General features: G+C 38.3%; 1 protein-coding gene across 1 annotated transcript in view; it reads right to left on the reverse strand.

Annotated features, from left to right (window-relative positions):
* CACNA2D3 (calcium voltage-gated channel auxiliary subunit alpha2delta 3) overlaps nt 1-19755 on the reverse strand; it is a 382632-nt gene that overhangs the window by 294859 nt on the left and 68018 nt on the right. The window contains exon 3 of the mRNA XM_058032041.1: nt 2908-3024. Coding sequence (XP_057888024.1) covers nt 2908-3024 — 117 coding nt within the window. The remainder of the gene's footprint in view (nt 1-2907; nt 3025-19755) is intronic.

The raw sequence follows: 19755 nt of genomic DNA on the forward strand, positions 1-19755 counted from the left end.
TTAATTCATGTCACAAATAGTCCAAAATAAAACACAAACCTGCCTGCCTGAAATTCAATCAGGTAGGGCAGCATTAGGAAGGAAATGGTTAACAGGAATACCCTGAACTGACATAAACCCAAGGTAAATAGTGAACACTGGGGAGAAGGAGGGGGGAATGTTGCTTGCAAGGTTTTCCATCAGAAAGTAGATGACAAAAGGTTATATAATTGGTTTAGTACTTTCAGTTTTCCATTTATCTTATGTATCTGACAGAACAAAAATAGGACAATCTGTGATAGGATAATTGCATACTGAAGGGTAATTCAAACAGGGAATGAATATGATAAAAATCACACTGAACTAACTAATCACTATGAAAAGCAATGAGACAGAAAGATAAAAATTCATCCAGAATATTAAGGGGGAGAAGGGAGAAGAGTTCACATGTGATTAGTAGCTTCAAATAAGTTCGTATGTTTGAAAGCATTAAGCAGAATCACAAAAAAAAGACACCAAAAAATAACCTCCACAAAAACTCATTCTTCTTGGCCTTTTCGACAAATCAAGCACTTTATGTGCTATGAATTTCCAAACATTTTCAGAGTGCTACATCTGCTAGCACCTGAAGAAGTATGTTTAGCCCAAAATGCTTTTGGATAAAACATTTTAATCAACAATGGATTTTGATGTGTACTTGAAGCAAATTCATTCAGTGGTGTAGGGTAACAATTTGGGCTAATATTGGTACACATTTTCTGAGTCCTTGGATTTGCAGCCTCACAATCATGTCCCTGTTATTTCTAAGGCTGAGGGATATTTTGCATGGTATTCCTCATTTAGTACTTCCTCCGACGTTACCACCAATATATATATTGCTCTGAATTGTACATTTCAGTGCTCTTGCCAAGTTTCCATCAAAACCTTATGTCAAAATTCAAATATTTTAAAGAAAAAATGATCCAGCACCAGGATGAAGCAGAGCTCTTAAGTGTAAAGGAGTTTTCTAATTCCCATCTTGCCTCCCCAAATATGAGGGGAAAATTAGTTGTGATGAACCAAGGATGAAATTTATGCAAAACCCCTGTTGTACCAAAGGTTTTTGTACTTCTCAAGATGCAAATTACCAAGCACTACTTACTACCAGAACTGAATGGGTCACTCTTTACATCTCTAGCATCAAGAAGGACCAATTTATATAATTAGGCCAAAATTAATAGCTTAATTTGAAAGCACACTAAACAGATTTCTTAAAAGAAGTGACCCTGTCCAAACCATGCTTTTAGCTTCCTTTCCAAAGATGGAAGCCTTCCAAAACGGGTCTGGATTTCAGTCACTTTTTCCAGCACTAAAATCCGTTCACTCAAGATTACACGCATGGTTTAACTTCGCGGAATTCGGGCTTGTTTTCACTCAGAGCATGGTGGTCTGTCTATATTGATCCCGTATTTTTTTTTCCTCCTTAAATAAAAACACCATCTGTATGAAGAGACCAAACCTGTTCTAAGCATTTGTTATGAAGCTCTAATTGAGACACAAACTGCTCTTCCCCACCCCACTCCTCCCTGATGGAATTCTATTCCCTCACCAGCCAAGCGTGCGGCTCGCTGGTCACCTCTCGCGCTAAACAAGTGCTGCTCCAAGAATGCTTTGTTCACGTTATGGTCTCAGGGGAGCAGTTTTCTCTGCAAAGAAACAAGGAAAAGAGTCCTCCCCCTTCCCCAAGTCAATATTGTTCAGGCTTCTGGAAGCTGTTGCGCACATATTAAAGTGTAGTTTTTCCCCTGAAAAACACACTGTAAAAATAGCATTGCGGGGTTCCATGTTTATTGTCTTTCTCTGCTTCCCTGCCAAGTGAGCTCAGTTTTACAAGCTGAAATATGTTTTACTTCACTGCCAGCCCTGAAAATTCAACCTCTTAAACGTAGCCAAATTCCTTCCTCCCTTTTGCACCATAACAAATAATACAAGGCTGAGGGTGGAATTGTATCCTCAGTCACACAAAAGGAATCCCTGTCCTCGGGTGATACCTCCAGCTCTGCAGTGGAGACAGGAGCATCTTCAGCTCAATTGGGCAGCTAAGTCTGGCTGAAATAGAGCAGCTGATGGCAAACAGCATCACCAGAATGCCCTGTGAGTTTGCTGACAGGGGTGATGCCACATTGTTCCAGGCAGTCACCTCAATTTCTAGCAAAGAATAAAGCAAAAGGAAAAGTACACCAGGAAGGCTTGTTTTTCCACTCTTTAAACCACACATTTTACAACAAACTCCTATTTGATATAATAAAACCTAAAAACCTGAACTTTTATTTTTGTTTTATACTAAGTCTAATAAACACCAAAGCTATTACAAAAGGAGGATCAGAATGGAGATAGAAAAATACAAAAAAAGAAAAGGCAAAAAAAGCACAAAACCTTACAGACATACAGAGAGCAGTCTGGTTGTTTGATGATCATTAATAATAATCATCACTAAAGAGTGATGTAGTACTTACCACAATTAAAATGTTTACCATTTGAAGTGTTTGCATCTTTTGCTGAACTAAAGGAGAGTTACTGAACTCAGATATTTCCCTCTAATACTATTTTTATAATAGTGAGCAGTGAAATTAAGCCTGCTTTGGTTGGATATTTTAAAATGTAACATTTCAACCATATGCAGTTAGGTTTTACTGCACACAGTGATATGTTACAAACTCGTATTGGAAATTGGTAGTCCCAACCTCGTTGCACACTCTTACATTTGTCTATTGATGGTATACATAATTTAAATCTATTCTCTTGAACAGTGATTCTAAAATACTTCTGAATGCTTTAGCATTTCCACTTCAGCACCTTCAATTGCTAGTACAGCCTTCAGAGCAGAGCCTAAACCATACATTTAGTTTTACATCATAAAAAGAAATAGCAGATCGATCTGCTGCTTACCCGTACGGCTTCAGACTTCTTATGAAACATTTCTTCCATATTCTTTGCTAACTTTTTCACAAGCTGAAGGCCATCAATTTCTTCTATTGCAACATCCTTCTCATATTCTTTGTATTTCTGGAAGAAGAAAAGAAAAGTAGGGAAAAGTTACTCACAGGGAACCAGCTGAAGTTTTGACAACTAATTATTCATTTTATATTACACTTTTGCTGACATTCCTCATTTATTTGATGTTTATTTGCGTGACAGCAGGCTGCTTTGTGCCAAGATGCTGTCGTGGGGAGAGAACAACTGGATTAGAACCAGAAGTCCATTTAAAAAATAATAAAAATATTTATCTCATGCACTGTAGGAAAACGATAACTCCCCTTCACAATGTTTAAACTACTCTTCCCCGCAACTAAACAAGAGCCAAAATGTAACAAAAAATCCTTGTATCTCCTCCAAAAATCATGTAAAAACAGTGATATGATTGGCAATCCCTCTGCCTTAGCAACCTAGAATCCTCCTCAGCTGAACTTCCTGCAGATGCCTATTTCACAAGATTTATCCAACACTTGCATTAGGAGTACTCACACTATAAGCTTATCTAGACATGCTTAACTTTTCATGCAAAGAAAAGCCTAAACAAAGCACATCAACTTGAGCCTTCATCTAAACACAAGCATCAAAGCATCCTTTATCCAATATGAGCATTACATTTCACAGTGTGAATAACTCCCAGAATGCCTAAGCACTAAAAATATATTCAAAACAAGTTTTATCCTCTATTTTCTGCATATCAATACTTTTTTTCCTCACCAGTGTTTATAAGAAAGCTTTGTAAAAATTAATTATTAAAAATAATTTAATGCTGAGGACATTCTTCCTCCCCACGTTATTCCACTGCAGCCTGTACTCTGAGAACTGTTGGCTTCCACTCTGGCCATTCTTTGCCTCTCTCTCTCTCTCTAAAACATGCACAGTTGTGTTGAACTGATCCCTGCCCATCACCAAACACCTCACCTGACCACAAACCTGCACCTCCATAGCACAGGGAGGGAGAGGAAGGCGCACCTGCCTCCTGCCAATTAAGCCCCTGTGCCAAAATTATCTCCCCAACCTCTCCAGCAGACTCTTGGGGCAGCCCACGGTGTTTGAACGAATAAAATGAAATGGTATCATTAAAAAAAAAAATTATCATTAAAATTTGCCTGCAGAATGATAATTCTTATAGAACTCCAGAGAGACAATGGAGAGTAAGGTGACCAAAAACAGTGGTTCAAAGCAGCTGGATGAACATTAAAATGTTCAAAACAGTGAATAAGTCAGGACCAGTTATGTCCTGGCTGGTGAGACAAGAAAGGGCTCTTCTGTTAAGAAAAGGCCTGCACACGTTGGACCCATTTCCCCCAACAAAACTAATTTTCAAGATAGACTGACACTTTATACTTCCTTTAAACTTTACATTTTTCTGTAAAAACTTGTTTGAATATTTTGATAATGAAACAATATTGAATAAAACATAATTTGTACACAATTTTGGAACAAAGTTAAAAATACAAAGTTGTCAGTAAATATTTAGGGCAATTTTTTATATATGTAATTTCAGCAATAATTTCATTTTTCCACATTATTGCCTGTCAGGAAATCTCTGGTTTGAGACCTTAATAGCAATCTAGCAACCTAAGAAACCTCAAACAAACCCCTTGCATTTTACTCCCTCGAGGCAGGCAGAGAGATTTGGGGTTTCCCCCCTTTGATCTGCACTTAGATACCATCAAGAGAGTTCTGATTTCATTCTTGAAGTCCATTTATGTCATTACTCGAGATAAAAGGAATTTTTCTAAAATAGAAAAATGCACTTTCATTTTTTATTCAGTGCAGAAAATATAAGAGCACAGTAGACAAGAGAGGCAAATGCTATTGCAACCAACACCATTATAAAATGCAGTAAATGATCAGTAAACTGAAAACACTGCCAGTTAATTAATGTCGTCAATGTCTGTCCACATCCCACAGGATTTGAAGCTTTGGGGAATTTAAAACAAATCAAGTACAAATTTGAATCACTTATTTCCAGCTGCACAGATCATGTTCAACACATCACCTCCTGATAAAAATGTTTCCTTTAGACTTGACCTTTGAGTTTTAGAAAGTATTCTAAAATGCATCACTTGAAGAGGCAGCTTTCAGGTCATCAGATTTATTGATTTGAGCTTTGCCATTGAGTGAAGAAAGCCAGGCAATTACTCACTGTGCTTGCCTGAAATCTGAATGGAACTGTTGAAATCCACAACATTTTCTAGGCACACAGAGCCCTACCACATGGTCTATTAGGCTCTTGTGAAAGCACATTAAAAAGCCACACTTCTCAATGTTGAGTAGCTGGTGCTTTTGAGAACTAAAAATAACTTGCAGTCAAAAGAGATGTGAATGATTTCTTAACTTGTAATTTATCATCTTATAATTATGCCAGCTCATAGTAAATAAAGGCATTTTTTCATAATTCAAATTCCAAAGTTCCAAAACAAAAGTAGAAATTGGAAGAAACAGAAGATATTCTTTCAGATCTATGTGAAAAGACCCCACATGTTTCATGGTGTACAACTCTGCTTTATTCTGGAAACCTTCAAGAACATTTGCAACAAAACCAGGAGAGCTTGGTCTGCAAGACCCTGGCAAGCAAGAGGCTTATGTATTACATATTTTATATTTGGAATTCCACTGCCATAAAAAAGCATTTCTATCATTTTTCAGCCATCATTGGAAGGTCGCAAAACAGGAAAAGTATGTGGAAAAGTATGTGGTTGTAAAAAACTTGCAGCTGTTTTTGCTCTCCTGGTGCCTGGACAGGAGAGGTGCCAGCCTGACCTGGGGGTGTCTGTGCCCTCAGTGCTCACTCTGCAGGATGCTGGGATTTAGATTCCACCCACAAAGAACCTGATTTTATAAAAACTATCAATGCAAGAAACCTGAATCACACAGGATAGTGAAAACACAAAACCAAACCACAATAAAACCACAACAAAGGTCATCGTTAACGCTGCATTCTCTTCCTTTCACTGCAGAGGTTATCTCACCTCCAGGCCCTCATCCTTTCCCCACCACTAAATTTTTACATATTAAATTTGGGGTTAAGTTTCAATAAATTCAAAAGAGGCATAATTCCTCTGAAATAAATTTGAAATTCTTTAAATTATTATATTTTGATGACATCTTGAGAAAGTAGCATGGCACTATTTTTCCAGTAAAACAAAATGAGTAGTGGAAAAAAACAAGCTTTTGGGCCTTTATACACCAAACTTGCAAACTACCTTGGTGTACTGCTACTATGAAGCTGCTCATACAAGCAATGCCTTAAATTACTTCCCTTCCCTGTAAAATAAATGAAGCTGATTACAAAGTTGTCATTTTGTTTTATTTAAAAAAAAAATTCCTTCAGTTTTTTCAATCTTCCCTAATTTTATTTCATTAAGAGATACTGATAATTCTCATAATTTGTAACAGAGGCAATAATACATGTGTATTGTTATTAAAAAGAGAGAAAATAGCTCTGACTTGGCTATAAACAAGTGACTTGCTTAAAAAAAGAGTATGAGATATTAGAGGCATAGTTGAAAACTTCTGATAAATGAATTTCCAATTGTCTAGAAGATGAAGCAGGCACAACTTCTGATTTGCTGCATTATAAAAAAAATACTTGAAATGCTGATTCTGTCGGCTTGCAAAAATCAGCATTTGGTAAGAAATTCTCTAGAGAGACAAGAACATTTATCATTTGAGAAAGCCCACAAAAAATACATTATTTCTTCAGTATCTGTTTTGCCAGATCATTTCACATAAGCACTGGGGAAAGACAGACAGTATTTCACTGTCAGAACCCTTAATGCTTTTATGTTTTTCACTGGTTTAGGTGTGGGGGTTTTCTCTTGGTAAATGATCATCTAGAAATAACAAACCAAAAAGTTATCTGTACACAACTCAGATCAGAAGTGTTTAATGCAATCTAAATACTTGGCACTGGAAGATAACACAAGCACACACAAACTAAGAATTGCTAAAAAACAAACAAGCCAGAGTCCCCAAAACAAAATCAAAGCAAAGCCAAACCACACCAAGACCTACAGAGTTCAAGTGACCAAGGCAGGAAAAGAAATCAGCTCCTGAAGCAAGACTCTTGACTTCAGCTTAAATTTTTTTCTCCTTGTTTTTATTCTGAAGAGAAACATGGTCTTTGTGTTCCGAGAAACATGGTCTTCATGTTCCTGTTTGTATCTACTTCTATCAAGTCTTATCAAAATCAAGATATTCACCTATGGCTGTAAACAAAAATATTTCAAGTTACTTACATGTGTGAACACCATCCTTAGTCTCAGTCTTTCAAAAGGGCTCTGTTTGCTTTGTACATCTGCAGAACACTACCCATTTATGATGAAAATTCTTCCCCCTCCCTGGGATTTTGAGAGCCAGTAAATACCACTACCATCCTGATTAAAGAAAGGAATTCAACAGGAATCTTGCAATAATACTTTAAAAGTCATCTCTCTGTGTTGCCTGTTTGGAGCTGTAATTTGCCTCTGAGGTGCATTCATAGCTCAATTGCACACACTCCACAAATGTTGCTGGTTGAGAGATTTTGTCACAGGCATGTTAAAACTATATGTGCATATATACATTTTATGTTTTATAATGAAAAAGCAGAACCAGCATGCAAAGGGCAGATCAAATATCCAATCTATCCATTGTTTCCATGAAAAAATTAAATGTGTGTTTACTCCATGCCATTTTCAAAAAACCACTTTCAGATGTGCAAGCCTCAACGTTGCGAATGCAAAAGAGAGATTGCAGAAACATACACTTTTGATTAAATCACCAACTTTTGATTTCAATTAATATCTCTGGCCCAGCAGAAATGCTGTGCTATGCAGAGCTTGAACTGTTTAGATTTGCTTCACTCCCTCTGCCATGCAAGTCCTGGCAGTGACTCCTTCAGAAAGGCAGTGCTGGACTGAAGGGCCACAGGAGTTAATAAACTTATTAGAATTATTTTGATTCTATATTTAAGATACCCCAACAATCAGATGTAATTAATGAGCCTGAAAGGCTGCAAAAATCTTGCAGCTGATACAATTTGCAGCTCTTAAAGCGGTTTCTTTAGTTACAGAGCCAAAAGTCATGCCACAGTCCTGACCATATTCTTGACCCCTAAATGCATGAATTTATCACTAAAGTTGACTTTCCTAGCTGAAGTAGCCTTAAATTTTTATGTCAAGTTCTTTTAAATTGAGGGATCAAAAGGTTGATAATAAACTAATTTTCTATGCATAAAGAAATTTTTTCTTTCAATAATCAATTCTTCATTGCAATCTAACATTAAGCCACTTCATTTTTCTTTACTCCTCTTAATGTAGAACAATTTTTACTCTTTTTTTTAGCATAACAGCACAATTATTTTTTTAAATGTCATTTATTCAGGGTGTTTTAAAAGCACGTCTTCCTCTTTGCACTTTTACAGGTTTTGGCTTTGTGGGCTTTTTAAATTCTAGAACCCAAAACCTGCCACATACATGGAGCAAACTCAAAATGTCTCATTAGCTGCTGCCTTACTCCATTAACAGTTCTGTTGAAATTTTTAAAAGCAATGCACAGAGAAGGGACTGCAGCAAAATATGGGTTTGAATCAAAACAAACATAAATTACTCTTCACCTGGAAAGTCTATCACAGCATTTTATAAGACAATATCCATATTCAAATTAATGGGACAAAAGCAGTAACAGTTCAACCCTTCTGTGGCCTGAGCTCTTGCAGTGCTCTACCATAGAGCACACATCCCTTCTGCGTGTGGGAGAGGGTAGAGCAATGCCCAGGAGAAGATTTAAAATTATCCAGCCCAGCCTCTGAATGCCTCATTAGAGCTGAGAGGGTCACTAACCATGGATGCACTGCTGGAACAAACCCGACTGCAAGCCAAATTAAAAACCTTCTCCAGCATCACATGTGCCTGTGAGGGGGAGTCTGAGCTTTTCCACTGAGCAGAAGGGTACTCAGATGGCACAGGCACAGCAGAGATATCAAATACAGATGGTACACTCCTCTGACAGACTCGTCTGTGAATCTCTCATTCCTACAAGATTTTGTATTTTCCCCTTATCACACTGACCCCATGGTGGGGTGGTATTGTTAGAGTGCCACTTTCATGCTGCTATCTGTTCCTCCTGACTCTGAAATTCATTCATTCAGTGGAGCAACTCTAACAAACTCTAGCTGTTTATTTTGATATTTTTTTGTTGAACAAAATTATTTTACTTCAGAATTGGTATTAAGTTTTTCACCCACAGAGTTTTAAAGATTTTATAAAGCATGTCGATCAAAATCTCCATGCAGAAGGGGATATTGGGCTATCCTTAAATTCAGTAATGTGCCCAATGTCACACAGCAGTTCAGAGCTCCCAAGAGAACAGGCTCTCTTGGTTATTCTTCCAATGCCCTGCTCAATAAACCACAGTCAGCTTTGTTAACCTCCCCTTGATCTGCATGGCAAGATGAATCACAACAGCACACTTCTCCTCACCTTGACATTAGAGAACTCCTTAGTAATTGAGAGTTTGTGTTACACCACATTACACACTCCTATTAACCTTTCCTGAGCCTCTTTGTGTTGATGAAATCCATCAGCAATGCCCAGTGTGATGGCACACTCATTTTCTGCAGAGAAATTCTCACTCATTTCATCAAACATCTCCTAGGAGCTCTGGATTAGCTCATCACATTTGACTCTCACACACACTAGTGTCTGAGGAACTCCTGTTTCCTCAAAGTCCAGTTGGGTTACTTCACAAAATACACTTTTAAAACAAAATATTGGAATATTTTTTGCAAACTTCTTTACTGTGATTAGTTACTCAATGCTGTACCTGGTATGTTATAGCCAAAGATCAACTATCCTGGGAAATTTGTTATCATCAGCAGACTTGACAAGGATAGTTGCTGCTTTCCTTGCAAAATAATTTGCACATTAAAATCACTGCAAGGGCACCATACCCCCAGCATATTTAATCTTCACAAAGATATTTACTTCTGACCTATTTTTACCTCATGGCTATATGTAAAAGCCACAAAACCAAATCCATTAAAGCATTCAGCTGAATGATCATCAAAACCAAACATCCCAGCTCCTGATTTAGCAGCATTCCTCTGCCCCATCTGTGAAATGCCACACAAGGTGTCTCCTTGAACCTTTCACAACTAGATATGTTTATATCTATATATAAACATATATAACATCTGTATAACTGAAAATGCCATCTGAAGAGCATTAATTGGAATATAAGCATGGTTAAAACAGCTCTGCTAGAGGGAGAAGACAAAAGCTACTCTACCACAGAGTACTTCTCATCACAAGTACAATTTTAGAAAAGCAGTCACATTGATGTTTTTTTATTAGATTTTTCCTTATATTTTAATTTATTAGATGCTATAAATTAAAGCATCTAATAAATTAAAAGGAAATACACTCCAGGAGGTTCAAATGCTTGCTCTCTGAGATTAATTCAGTATTTTAATTTTTACCTGAAGTAGCTAATGAAAAGAAAATCACCACAAATGGGTGATCCAAATAACTACACAGGCAATCTAATTCCAAGCAAACAGCAATTGGGAATACATTCCCATGTCTCCCTTTAACAGAGTGGCTTTGGTCAGTGCTGTCCCCAGTCAGGAATATCTGGCAGGGTTTGCCTGGCTCTGCCTCCAGAGCCCACCTGGGGCTCCTTCCCCAGGAGAGTCACCTCACCAGTTCCCCTGAATGTCAGTTTAATCATAACTGAAAATAGCTGAAAAAGCAACCATTATCTTGCAAATTCTTTCAGACATCTGAAACATCTCCACAGACCAGCAAGGATTTTCAAGAGCTACTTAACAAAGCCTATTAAGAGCTGCTTTGGAAATAGATTTCACAGAAGCTGTCTATGCAATTACCCACACCTTTGCTTCTATTTTAGAAAAGAACATAAAGCCCTCGTTTAAACTGAATAAGAACATTCTGGAACTGCCCTGGAGACGCCTTTTTCCATAAGGCTATTCTGGATACTCACTACAGTATTTCACATGAACTGCTTTCCATGAGGAACAAAACGCCTATCAGTATAAATCTGCAGAATTAAACACGATCCAGAGGCTGTGTTCATCCAAGGGAAAGCCTTCTCTATATCTTCAGGTGAAAGTAAGTATATTAAAAGCATGTATAACTAATATGTTCCCCACAAAACACTGAAGCAATCTGAGAATGCAATCCTTTCCCCCTGGACACTTCTTCTGAGCCACTGAAGGTTCAGAAGGAGGTAACCTGACAGTTCACTGCCATCACCAATTCTCAGCAGGGATGAGATACTACATTTTCTTTTGTACACAAAGCTGCATTCGCCTTCTCCAAAAGCCTCCAAAAGGCCGCTGGAAACAAGAACAGCCAAAAGAGACAGCTTACTTTGTGCTGTAAGGTCACAGGATACAACCACAAAATTTTTTTCAATCAGACATTCTGCTAATTCTTTTTTTTTCCCTCTTTATACTCCTCTTATCACTGAATGTCTCTTTCTCTCATTACTGTTCCCCCTCGACCTATGCCTGCCTTACACCAAGCTCTTGTACCAGGTTTTGCTGTTTCTGTAGACTTTTATTAGACAGCACTTATTTTCCATCTAAGAAAAATTACACAATTGGCTTCCCACCCTTCATGGTTGCCCCTAAATGAGCAATAAAATAAAATGAGCTGCCAAGAAAACTTAAACTAAAGTGGAATGTATGCAGAAAAAAAAAAACAAAGAAAAAAAGAAGTGTGTTCCAAGACAAACCTTTGCTTAGCAATATCCATGCCTTTTGAGAAGGTCCAAAAATTCTGCTTTTAAGAACCTCTAATGGCTTTTGTTCCTCAGAAAAAGAAACACAATCTCCTCAGGACATAAATTATGTTTTGAAATGTTCTCCACCATGAACATTTGTCTGCTTGGATGCCTCTAAACCATTGTGTGGTACCTTCAACATTAACTCTTAAATGAGCTTTTCATTTTATTGTTTGTCACTCTGAAGGACATGGCATTGATCTCTGCTGCTCTGGCTCATCATTGCACTTTTCTGTACACACCTGATAAAAGTATTTCGATTGATTTAGGGCTTCAGAGAGATGTCAGAAACTTCAGATCAAAGGGGAATTGTAATAACAAGAAAAAGCATACCATCTGAATACCTGAATTTGGATACTTAAATTTAGGCTCACAATTCTTCAGCTCATGACTGAATGTTTAAAATTACTGTTTTCAAAAATCTGAACTCCCCTCAGTCCCGTCAAAGCCAGCAACATCAGTCTATTCTCAGCATCTGTGAAAATCACACCAATCAGACCACCTGCATGTGGTCTGAGGGCAGATGTCTTAAAAAGAATTCAGTAAGTTACCCATAAAAAAAGAAAAAAAATATTTGGGAACCTAACTATAGCATTTGGCACTGCCTGGAAGTGTGAAAACATATTTGTGGTTTTGCCACACAAGCTAATGCTTTTCACTTCCATATGTGATTGCCAGTCCCTTATAAAACTTCAAAGAAAGAGCAGGGGATGGCCAGCCCTGCTGCATCCTTCTGGAGAGCAGCAGATCCATCATGACTCCCTTCAAAGCTTCACAAAACAAACTGGTGAACAGACAAGGACAAACAAAGGGTTAAAGTTCAACTGCCAAACCACCCTTAATCCAATATTTAATAACTGCCTTTGAAAGGCTGTAATAGGATATAAACTAATGCCCTGTACAGCAGAACTGGTGCAGATCCTTTTCTCTTTGGACCATTTAGCTATGAGAGTCTTGGATTGGCATCTGGCACGCTGGCTCTCAAAGTGTTTTTCCCTCACCAGAGTTTTTCCTCTCTCACACTTTCAAAAATGACACTTGAAACCTCATTAAGGAAAAGTCCTGGGCATCAAAATCCCAGCCAGAGTTCTGTTTGTAGCTCTTTCTTTGGTTTGCCTTTTTTTTTTTTTTTTTTTTTTTTTTTTTTTTTGTTTTGTTTTGGTTTGGTTTTGGGGGTTTTTTTGTTTGTTTTGGAGTTTTTTGTTTTGATTGGTTGTTTTGGGTTTTTATGAAAATTGGATGAATACTCTAGACAATAGAGTAGGGAACATATCATACCCACACGTAGGTATTCCCAAACAACACTGCAAAGAGTAAATAAACCCTGAGCAATTTCAAATGTTGCAGAGAGGACTGAACTACAGCAGCCCCAATCTCTGCCTCTATTTCCTCCAAAACTGAAAACTCAAGCTGGTTTATTAATTGTACATATCTGCTTAATGACATCACCTTCATCAAAACCTATGATCCAAAATGAACAATATTCAGACCCTCTATTCAGAAATTTGTGTACTCTCACACCTGTGTTACAAACCTGTTTTTTTCTCCTTGGTCAAAAATCTCACAAACCTAAACAAGAAAATAAGTTGGCTACCAAGCTAGAGAAGATTTATTTTTGTGTACCCACAAGTCAGTATCTGATCAGATTGGAAACATTTCAGCAAACCATCAGCTTTGTTCTGTTTTTGACAACTTCAAAGAAATTTGCCCAAATTAAATCTGAAGCAAACCTATTTGAGGTTGAAATGCAGAGCACATTCTTTATTCTACTATGTTGAAACTTTTCTAGGTTCAGTTTGCTGTAAAATACATATGCAAACATGGGATGCCTGTCGCAGCACAAGTCACAGTTGAGACAGCCACAATACACAGAGTAACACCACATAATTTCAGAAAGCTTCAGCCCATACACAGTAACACCTTACCAATTCAGGAGGCTGCAAGCATCGGCCCATACAGAGGAACAGCCTACCACTTCAGGAGGCTGCAAGGCTCTGCCCTTCTTGTTCCTCAGCCCAGCCTTTTATCCCCTCGTGTTGATGCCCTGCACCTGTGTGCCCTCTGCTCCCTTTGGTGGTTGGGCAGTGCCCTGGGCACTCCCTGGCTCATTGCTGCCAGTGCTGCTCACAGCTGTGCCCACTGGGGATGATGAGGCTCAGCCCCACTCCCAATCACCACAAACTGTGTGCCTACAAATGTTTATTCAGCTTTTTCCTAAGTCTCAAAAAGAGCAGAAAGGAGTTTTTGTAATTTAGGAATTCATTACATTACCAACAGAGATCATCTCACAAAAAAATCTGCATTACCTCTAGTAGCACCACAACAGATCATCACCCCAGTATATAGAAATAAACCATTTAACTCCAGAATCTGTATTAGACTGCACAAACAAATACATTTATCAGAAAAAGTCAAGAGTTTGGCACTAGAAAGGACCCCAAAACCAGCTTTGTTTTGCTTGGTCAATAAACCACTATTAATGATAATGTATCTATGAATCAAAGATGCATCAATCTGCATAGCAGAGAATAGAAGCCATGAATAACAGCCAAATCAATACTATGAAGTTGTAAAGAGTACAGTGTGCTCTCCTTCAGGCTAATGGTAATTAATTTACTTTCCCTCCCTTCACACATGAGAGGAAGCAAGAAGAACACAGTAATCACATAAATTTTTTTAAGTAAAAATGAACACATATTGTTATCTCCTTACTGTATCTTTTCTGTTCATACATTTAGAGCACTTAAAAATTATTACTTTGCACAAAGAAAAAACAGCTTGTGTTTTTGGGAGCATATGCACTTACCAGCTGATATTTTCAAGTACTGCAATTTGAAAATTTGTTTCTTAAATAAAAGATCTTGCTCTGATTGGGTTGTATGTTAGTATAAATGACCAATGCCTAAAATAACATTTCTGCATCACAAATACTCTCCTAGTGAATGTACCTGTAGAAATATTCTAAGTCTTGTGGGGTTCAATATCCCATAATGGAAAGGTTTATCACTGAAAACTACATTTGCTTATGCCACAGGTTTGTGGGTTTTTTATTCAACTCCACTGTTAATTAAATAATGCCCTTTCTTTGCAATTGAAAAAAAAAGGCAAGGTTTAAGTGATCAGCATCTAATAGAGGCATCCCCTTCTTAGGAAAAAAGTATTTGGAGGTTCTGTTAATCCAATGGATTGTCTCTAGACCAGCAAGCTTCTAGGAGAGGAAACAAGATAAAGTTACTGGGTCTCTGCTTTAAAAGAGAGTGCTGTTGCTTTCTAAAGAGCAAAATTTAAATATTCATTGTGTTAAAGTTCTTCTAAGTGCTGTTTTTTGTACAAAGTAAACCTTAGGCTGCTGTAATTAACAATGCATTTTCGCAGACATGGAAATTAAAGTTTCCATTTTAAAAATATATCCTTTGTTGACAAGGTTCAGCAAACCGCCATCAGCAGATTGCAACTATTTCATTGCTTCATAAAAATACAGAATTTCACTAAACCTCAGAACATCAAACAAAGGCACCACAATCACAGGTCATTGCAAAGCAACCTATTGATAAATTCCTCAGTGTGCACCACAGCTGCAATGACCTTGGTGAACTGCATTCAGGGCTCTAAGCAGCAGAGTAATTAACATATACTGAAGTTAAAATCACAAGTGGTGCTATTAAAGCAGGCAGAACAAGTCAGCACATAAAGATACCCCTGTGTGAATGAGGGTCTCAGTGGTCATTTCACATCCTTCCATGGTTCTATGAAACTGCTGCCCCCAAACGCAGAGAAGCTGAGTTCTGAGTCTGAGCTGACCTTGGGCTGCTCACTGTGTAAAACACTCCAAGTGGGGCCGCATCTCCATCTTGTGAGCTTTCTGAAAGTTTTGCTGTGAAACAGCATAGTGTAAATAACCAAGGGGAAGGTGCTCTCAATTTCCAACACAAATTTTGTCACGTTAACCCACTGAAAATTACAATAATTATTTAGATCCTTCCAGACCCTACCCTGCATTATAAACACCCTTAAATTTACTTTCCCTTTTTCACAACAACATAGTTTTTCCCTTACTATTACAAACATACAAAGAACAGCGTACACCAATAAAATATAATTGTGGCAAGTGGGCATTGTGTTTGCATTTGGAGGCACGGCAGAGCCTGTGCTGCCTGCACAGCACTGCCAGAGGCACACATCTGTTTGTGCAGTTCTAGTTCAGTAGTTTAAGGAATGAAGTATCACCTCATTACAGAACTGCCATGTATGAGTGAATTTGTGGAGCTTGCCCTCCTCACAGTCAGACAGTTCTAATCTCCTTGCAAACCACAGTGGCAGCACAGAGATGGAGTGTTAAGCTTATCAGGCCTCATCTGTACCATCACCTACTTAGTTAAACCCAGGCCATCCATTTCTCTGTCATTTCTTTGTTCCTGAGGTGCCTGAATGCATAATAGCCACTGGCAAAAGATGCAAGATATCTTTAAAGACTGCAATAGAACACCACCTACATTTTTTTTTTTAAACACAGACTGAAAATAATTCACAGGGACCGTTTTAATCATGGGTTGCACTGCATGCATTTCCTCTTGCTCTAGAATTCTAACTTGCACTACCACCACATAACCTGTAATCTAGAGTTATTAATTTATTTTATATTTACTTTCAATGTCTGCATAGAAATTCCTGACTCTGAAATAAATCTTGCATTCCTATCACAGTATCACAACTGGGAAGGGTTCTGATAACTGAAAATCCTACAGCATAATAAAACCTATTCGACATTCAACCACTCTTTATGGATATCAGCAAGTCTCCTGTCAGCAGGAAGATTTCAGGAGAGGCCAAGAGGTACCCTAAGCCTTGGGGGCTTTTTTGAACCTCCTTTTGGAGCTTATGCTTCCATCTTGTGGGGGCTTTTAGAATCCTACACATTTTGCCCTGGCCCCAGGCTATCTTTTGGCTCTCCTGCCCTCGCTGGCTCTTGCTCACCCTTGTGTCCATCCTGTCTCCCTGTGTCCCTGACCAACATCCTGCTTGTCTCTGTGTCCCTGCCTGGGCCACCTTGTCCAGCCCTGCCCATCCAGGCTCCTGCTCCTGCTGCTCTCTCCTCCCTCAGCTCCTGCCCAGTGCCCAGCCCCACCACAGGACATGGACAGAACTCCTGAGCTCCACTTGTCCCTCTGTCTCCACTCTCTTCCCTCTCCTCCAGGACTTTTCCATTTTCCTGCCTTCTTTTCTGTCTCTTCTAGCCCTCTTTCATTTGGGAAACTCCTTTTCCATCTCATTTTTGTTACCAATAAATGGTTCTCAGATCCAATGTTTGCCTCATTTGGCTTAATCTCGTTCCCGACCATCCATTTTTAAAATAACCCCTCTCAGTTTCCCACTGCTGTGTCCCAGTAGAACATGACAGATACCTACACCCAAACTCTCCTAAAGGGCTTTTGAACATGGAAAAGGTCATTTCACAGCCACAGCCCAAGCCTGCCTGCAACACTGCACTAGCACTTAGCTTGTGTGGATTCCTGAGCTTTATTTATGCTCCAATGGTGCCATCACACATCTCTAGATCTCTCTAGAACACCCTAATCAGATGGAGGCTGAACGATGCCTTAGCTGATAAGAGAGTGTTTTCCAGCCTTCAAAACAAACAAAAAACCGCACTGTTCATAATTTGCTTTTGGCTCATTCTTCAAAGTGTTCCTCTTCCAACTGGTGATGAAAAGTCAAACCGCAAGAACACTGCCAATCAGTACATCCATGCACGTCCGAAAAATAAAATTATACATTTATAGGGAACAGTGAAAGGGAGCATTTAGTGCAATAAATTAGAAAAATTTTCAACTGTTTATATTAAAGAATCGTACTTTGATCTCTGTCAATTTTACAGCTTTTCTGTCAATATTGCATTTGGAAAAAAAAAAATCAAGAAATAAGCATGCAAATACTCCAATCACACCCCCAGCCCTTTTATATTCTTGGTTCAAGTGAAGAGTGTTTGGTGATCTCTTTAGAAGAGATTTGTGTTAGAAGAGATTTGAAATTTCTTCCCAAAACACCAAATAGAAAAACCGTATGAAGCCACTTGCTTAACTACCTAAAAATCAGGGTTTAGGGGCCTCAAGGTGTGAGATAGGATAAATTAAAGAAAGAGCCACTAGAAGCACTGACAAGACAATATTTCTAAATAAAACAGTGGAGAAAAATTGAAGAAAACGCCGACTATCTAGAGAATACGCTAAGAATATCTGGCCTCTAATACTCAGTACTAGAAATGAAAACATTCTTCAGCAGACAAACCTTTTATCATACTGCCATTCTTTCCAGTAAAAACTTCACTATCAGTTACCAGATTTAGAGCCATTTGTTGACCCTGATATCTGAGAAAATCTCTCTATACATTAAGATGTCATGGCAGAACAAACTCAGGATATTCAAAGTGCCACTGTGTAGTTTTGAAGAGTGAATCACTTCACCCTAAACAGTTTCTCTCACAATTAGTGGTTACAGAAATCACCCATCCTCTATCCCTTTTGGAGAACAGTTGACATCTCACTCAGAATACCAGCATTAGGTTATTTTCTCCTCCCCATCTGGTTCTGCTGTGGGCAGGATTTCTGCTGGAAAGGAAAAGCCACATGGACAGAACGAGGCAAGTTTCTGTGAGGCCCCTGAAAAAGTCTCTGGTTACTGTGGGATGACAAGAGGAGATGTGCCAAAGCACACAGCAGCACAGCTGACAGAGATAATGCCCCAGTGCAACTGTTCCTGGATATTTTACTGTTATTGCTTCTGTAATCCTCATCCCTTTGTTCCATTAATTAGCACGCAGTGGCTACAATCCTGCCCAGAAAAACCCTTTGTTCCTAGATAATAATTTCACTAACAAGCAGAAACATTTCACCAATTTTTTAACAACAAATGGTAAAGGTCATAATCAGCTGGTCATCCCTGGCTTTCCTTGGATTTCCTCTGTAATCCAAATTCTACTTAGTATCAGTTAACAGCATATGAAAGGATCAATAGGTTTAGGAAATATATACAATTCCATGACTACTAAAGACTAACTTGTGCATGTTTTCCATAAAAATGCAATGGTTCCCTCCTGGTGTAAGAAGGTAGAGGTGGGTTTAGAGGTTATATATCTAGGTTATATCTCTGGACCAGGAGAAAGGATAAAAAGGTCCTGTTTGGCACAGTACACTGAGTCAGACCAAAGCACTTGCTAAATGACAATTGGGAAGACAACACAAATCTCCTGAGCACTGCAGCTGTCTTCCCTGCACTGCAGCAACCTTCTGATTGAATTATTTTAACTTTTCTGTTTCTTCATTTCTTCATTCATAAAACAAATTAAATTTGTGCTTCAGGAATAGTTTGATGCCAAAATTGCTTTCATTCTTCAATATCCTTGTACAGATAAGATATAAACATTTAAAATAAATTATTTGTTTATTCACTCAAATATTTACAAGATCTTCTGAATTAGTTTAAGAGGACCAGGTATTAGCACACAGCACAGAGCAAACTGAATAAGAATGAATAATATCCAAAAGTATCATTACATTTATTTCTATCCCAGCTGGCTTCTTAACAAACCAGATCATTGAAGCTGCCTCTGAATATTGAGTTCCCCTGAAAATATTCTGGCAAATAAAATGCTTGTGTGTTTCCTAAAGCAGCACACACATTAGATATACAATACTTCAGACTTCCTTAATGTTCCATTTCTTTCCCAGTAATTTATAGCATCCATGATTACACTCCTAATTCTTTGTTGTTCTTCCAGTTACTGGACCTGACTTGTCACCCTTTTTCAGGGCTGAACTGTAAAACCATTCCCATATTATTCCAGATGGAGTTGCACAAGTTGCATTAGAAGAAATAATTTTGTTCCATGATAAAACATCTTCTAGACAGGCAGCGTGTACTCATACTTCATTTTTTTGTCTTGAATACTACACTTTTAATTCTTTAAAGTGA

Source organism: Melospiza georgiana, chromosome 11 (genome assembly GCF_028018845.1).
Source record: "Melospiza georgiana isolate bMelGeo1 chromosome 11, bMelGeo1.pri, whole genome shotgun sequence".
In the NCBI taxonomy this organism is placed as follows: domain Eukaryota; kingdom Metazoa; phylum Chordata; class Aves; order Passeriformes; family Passerellidae; genus Melospiza; species Melospiza georgiana.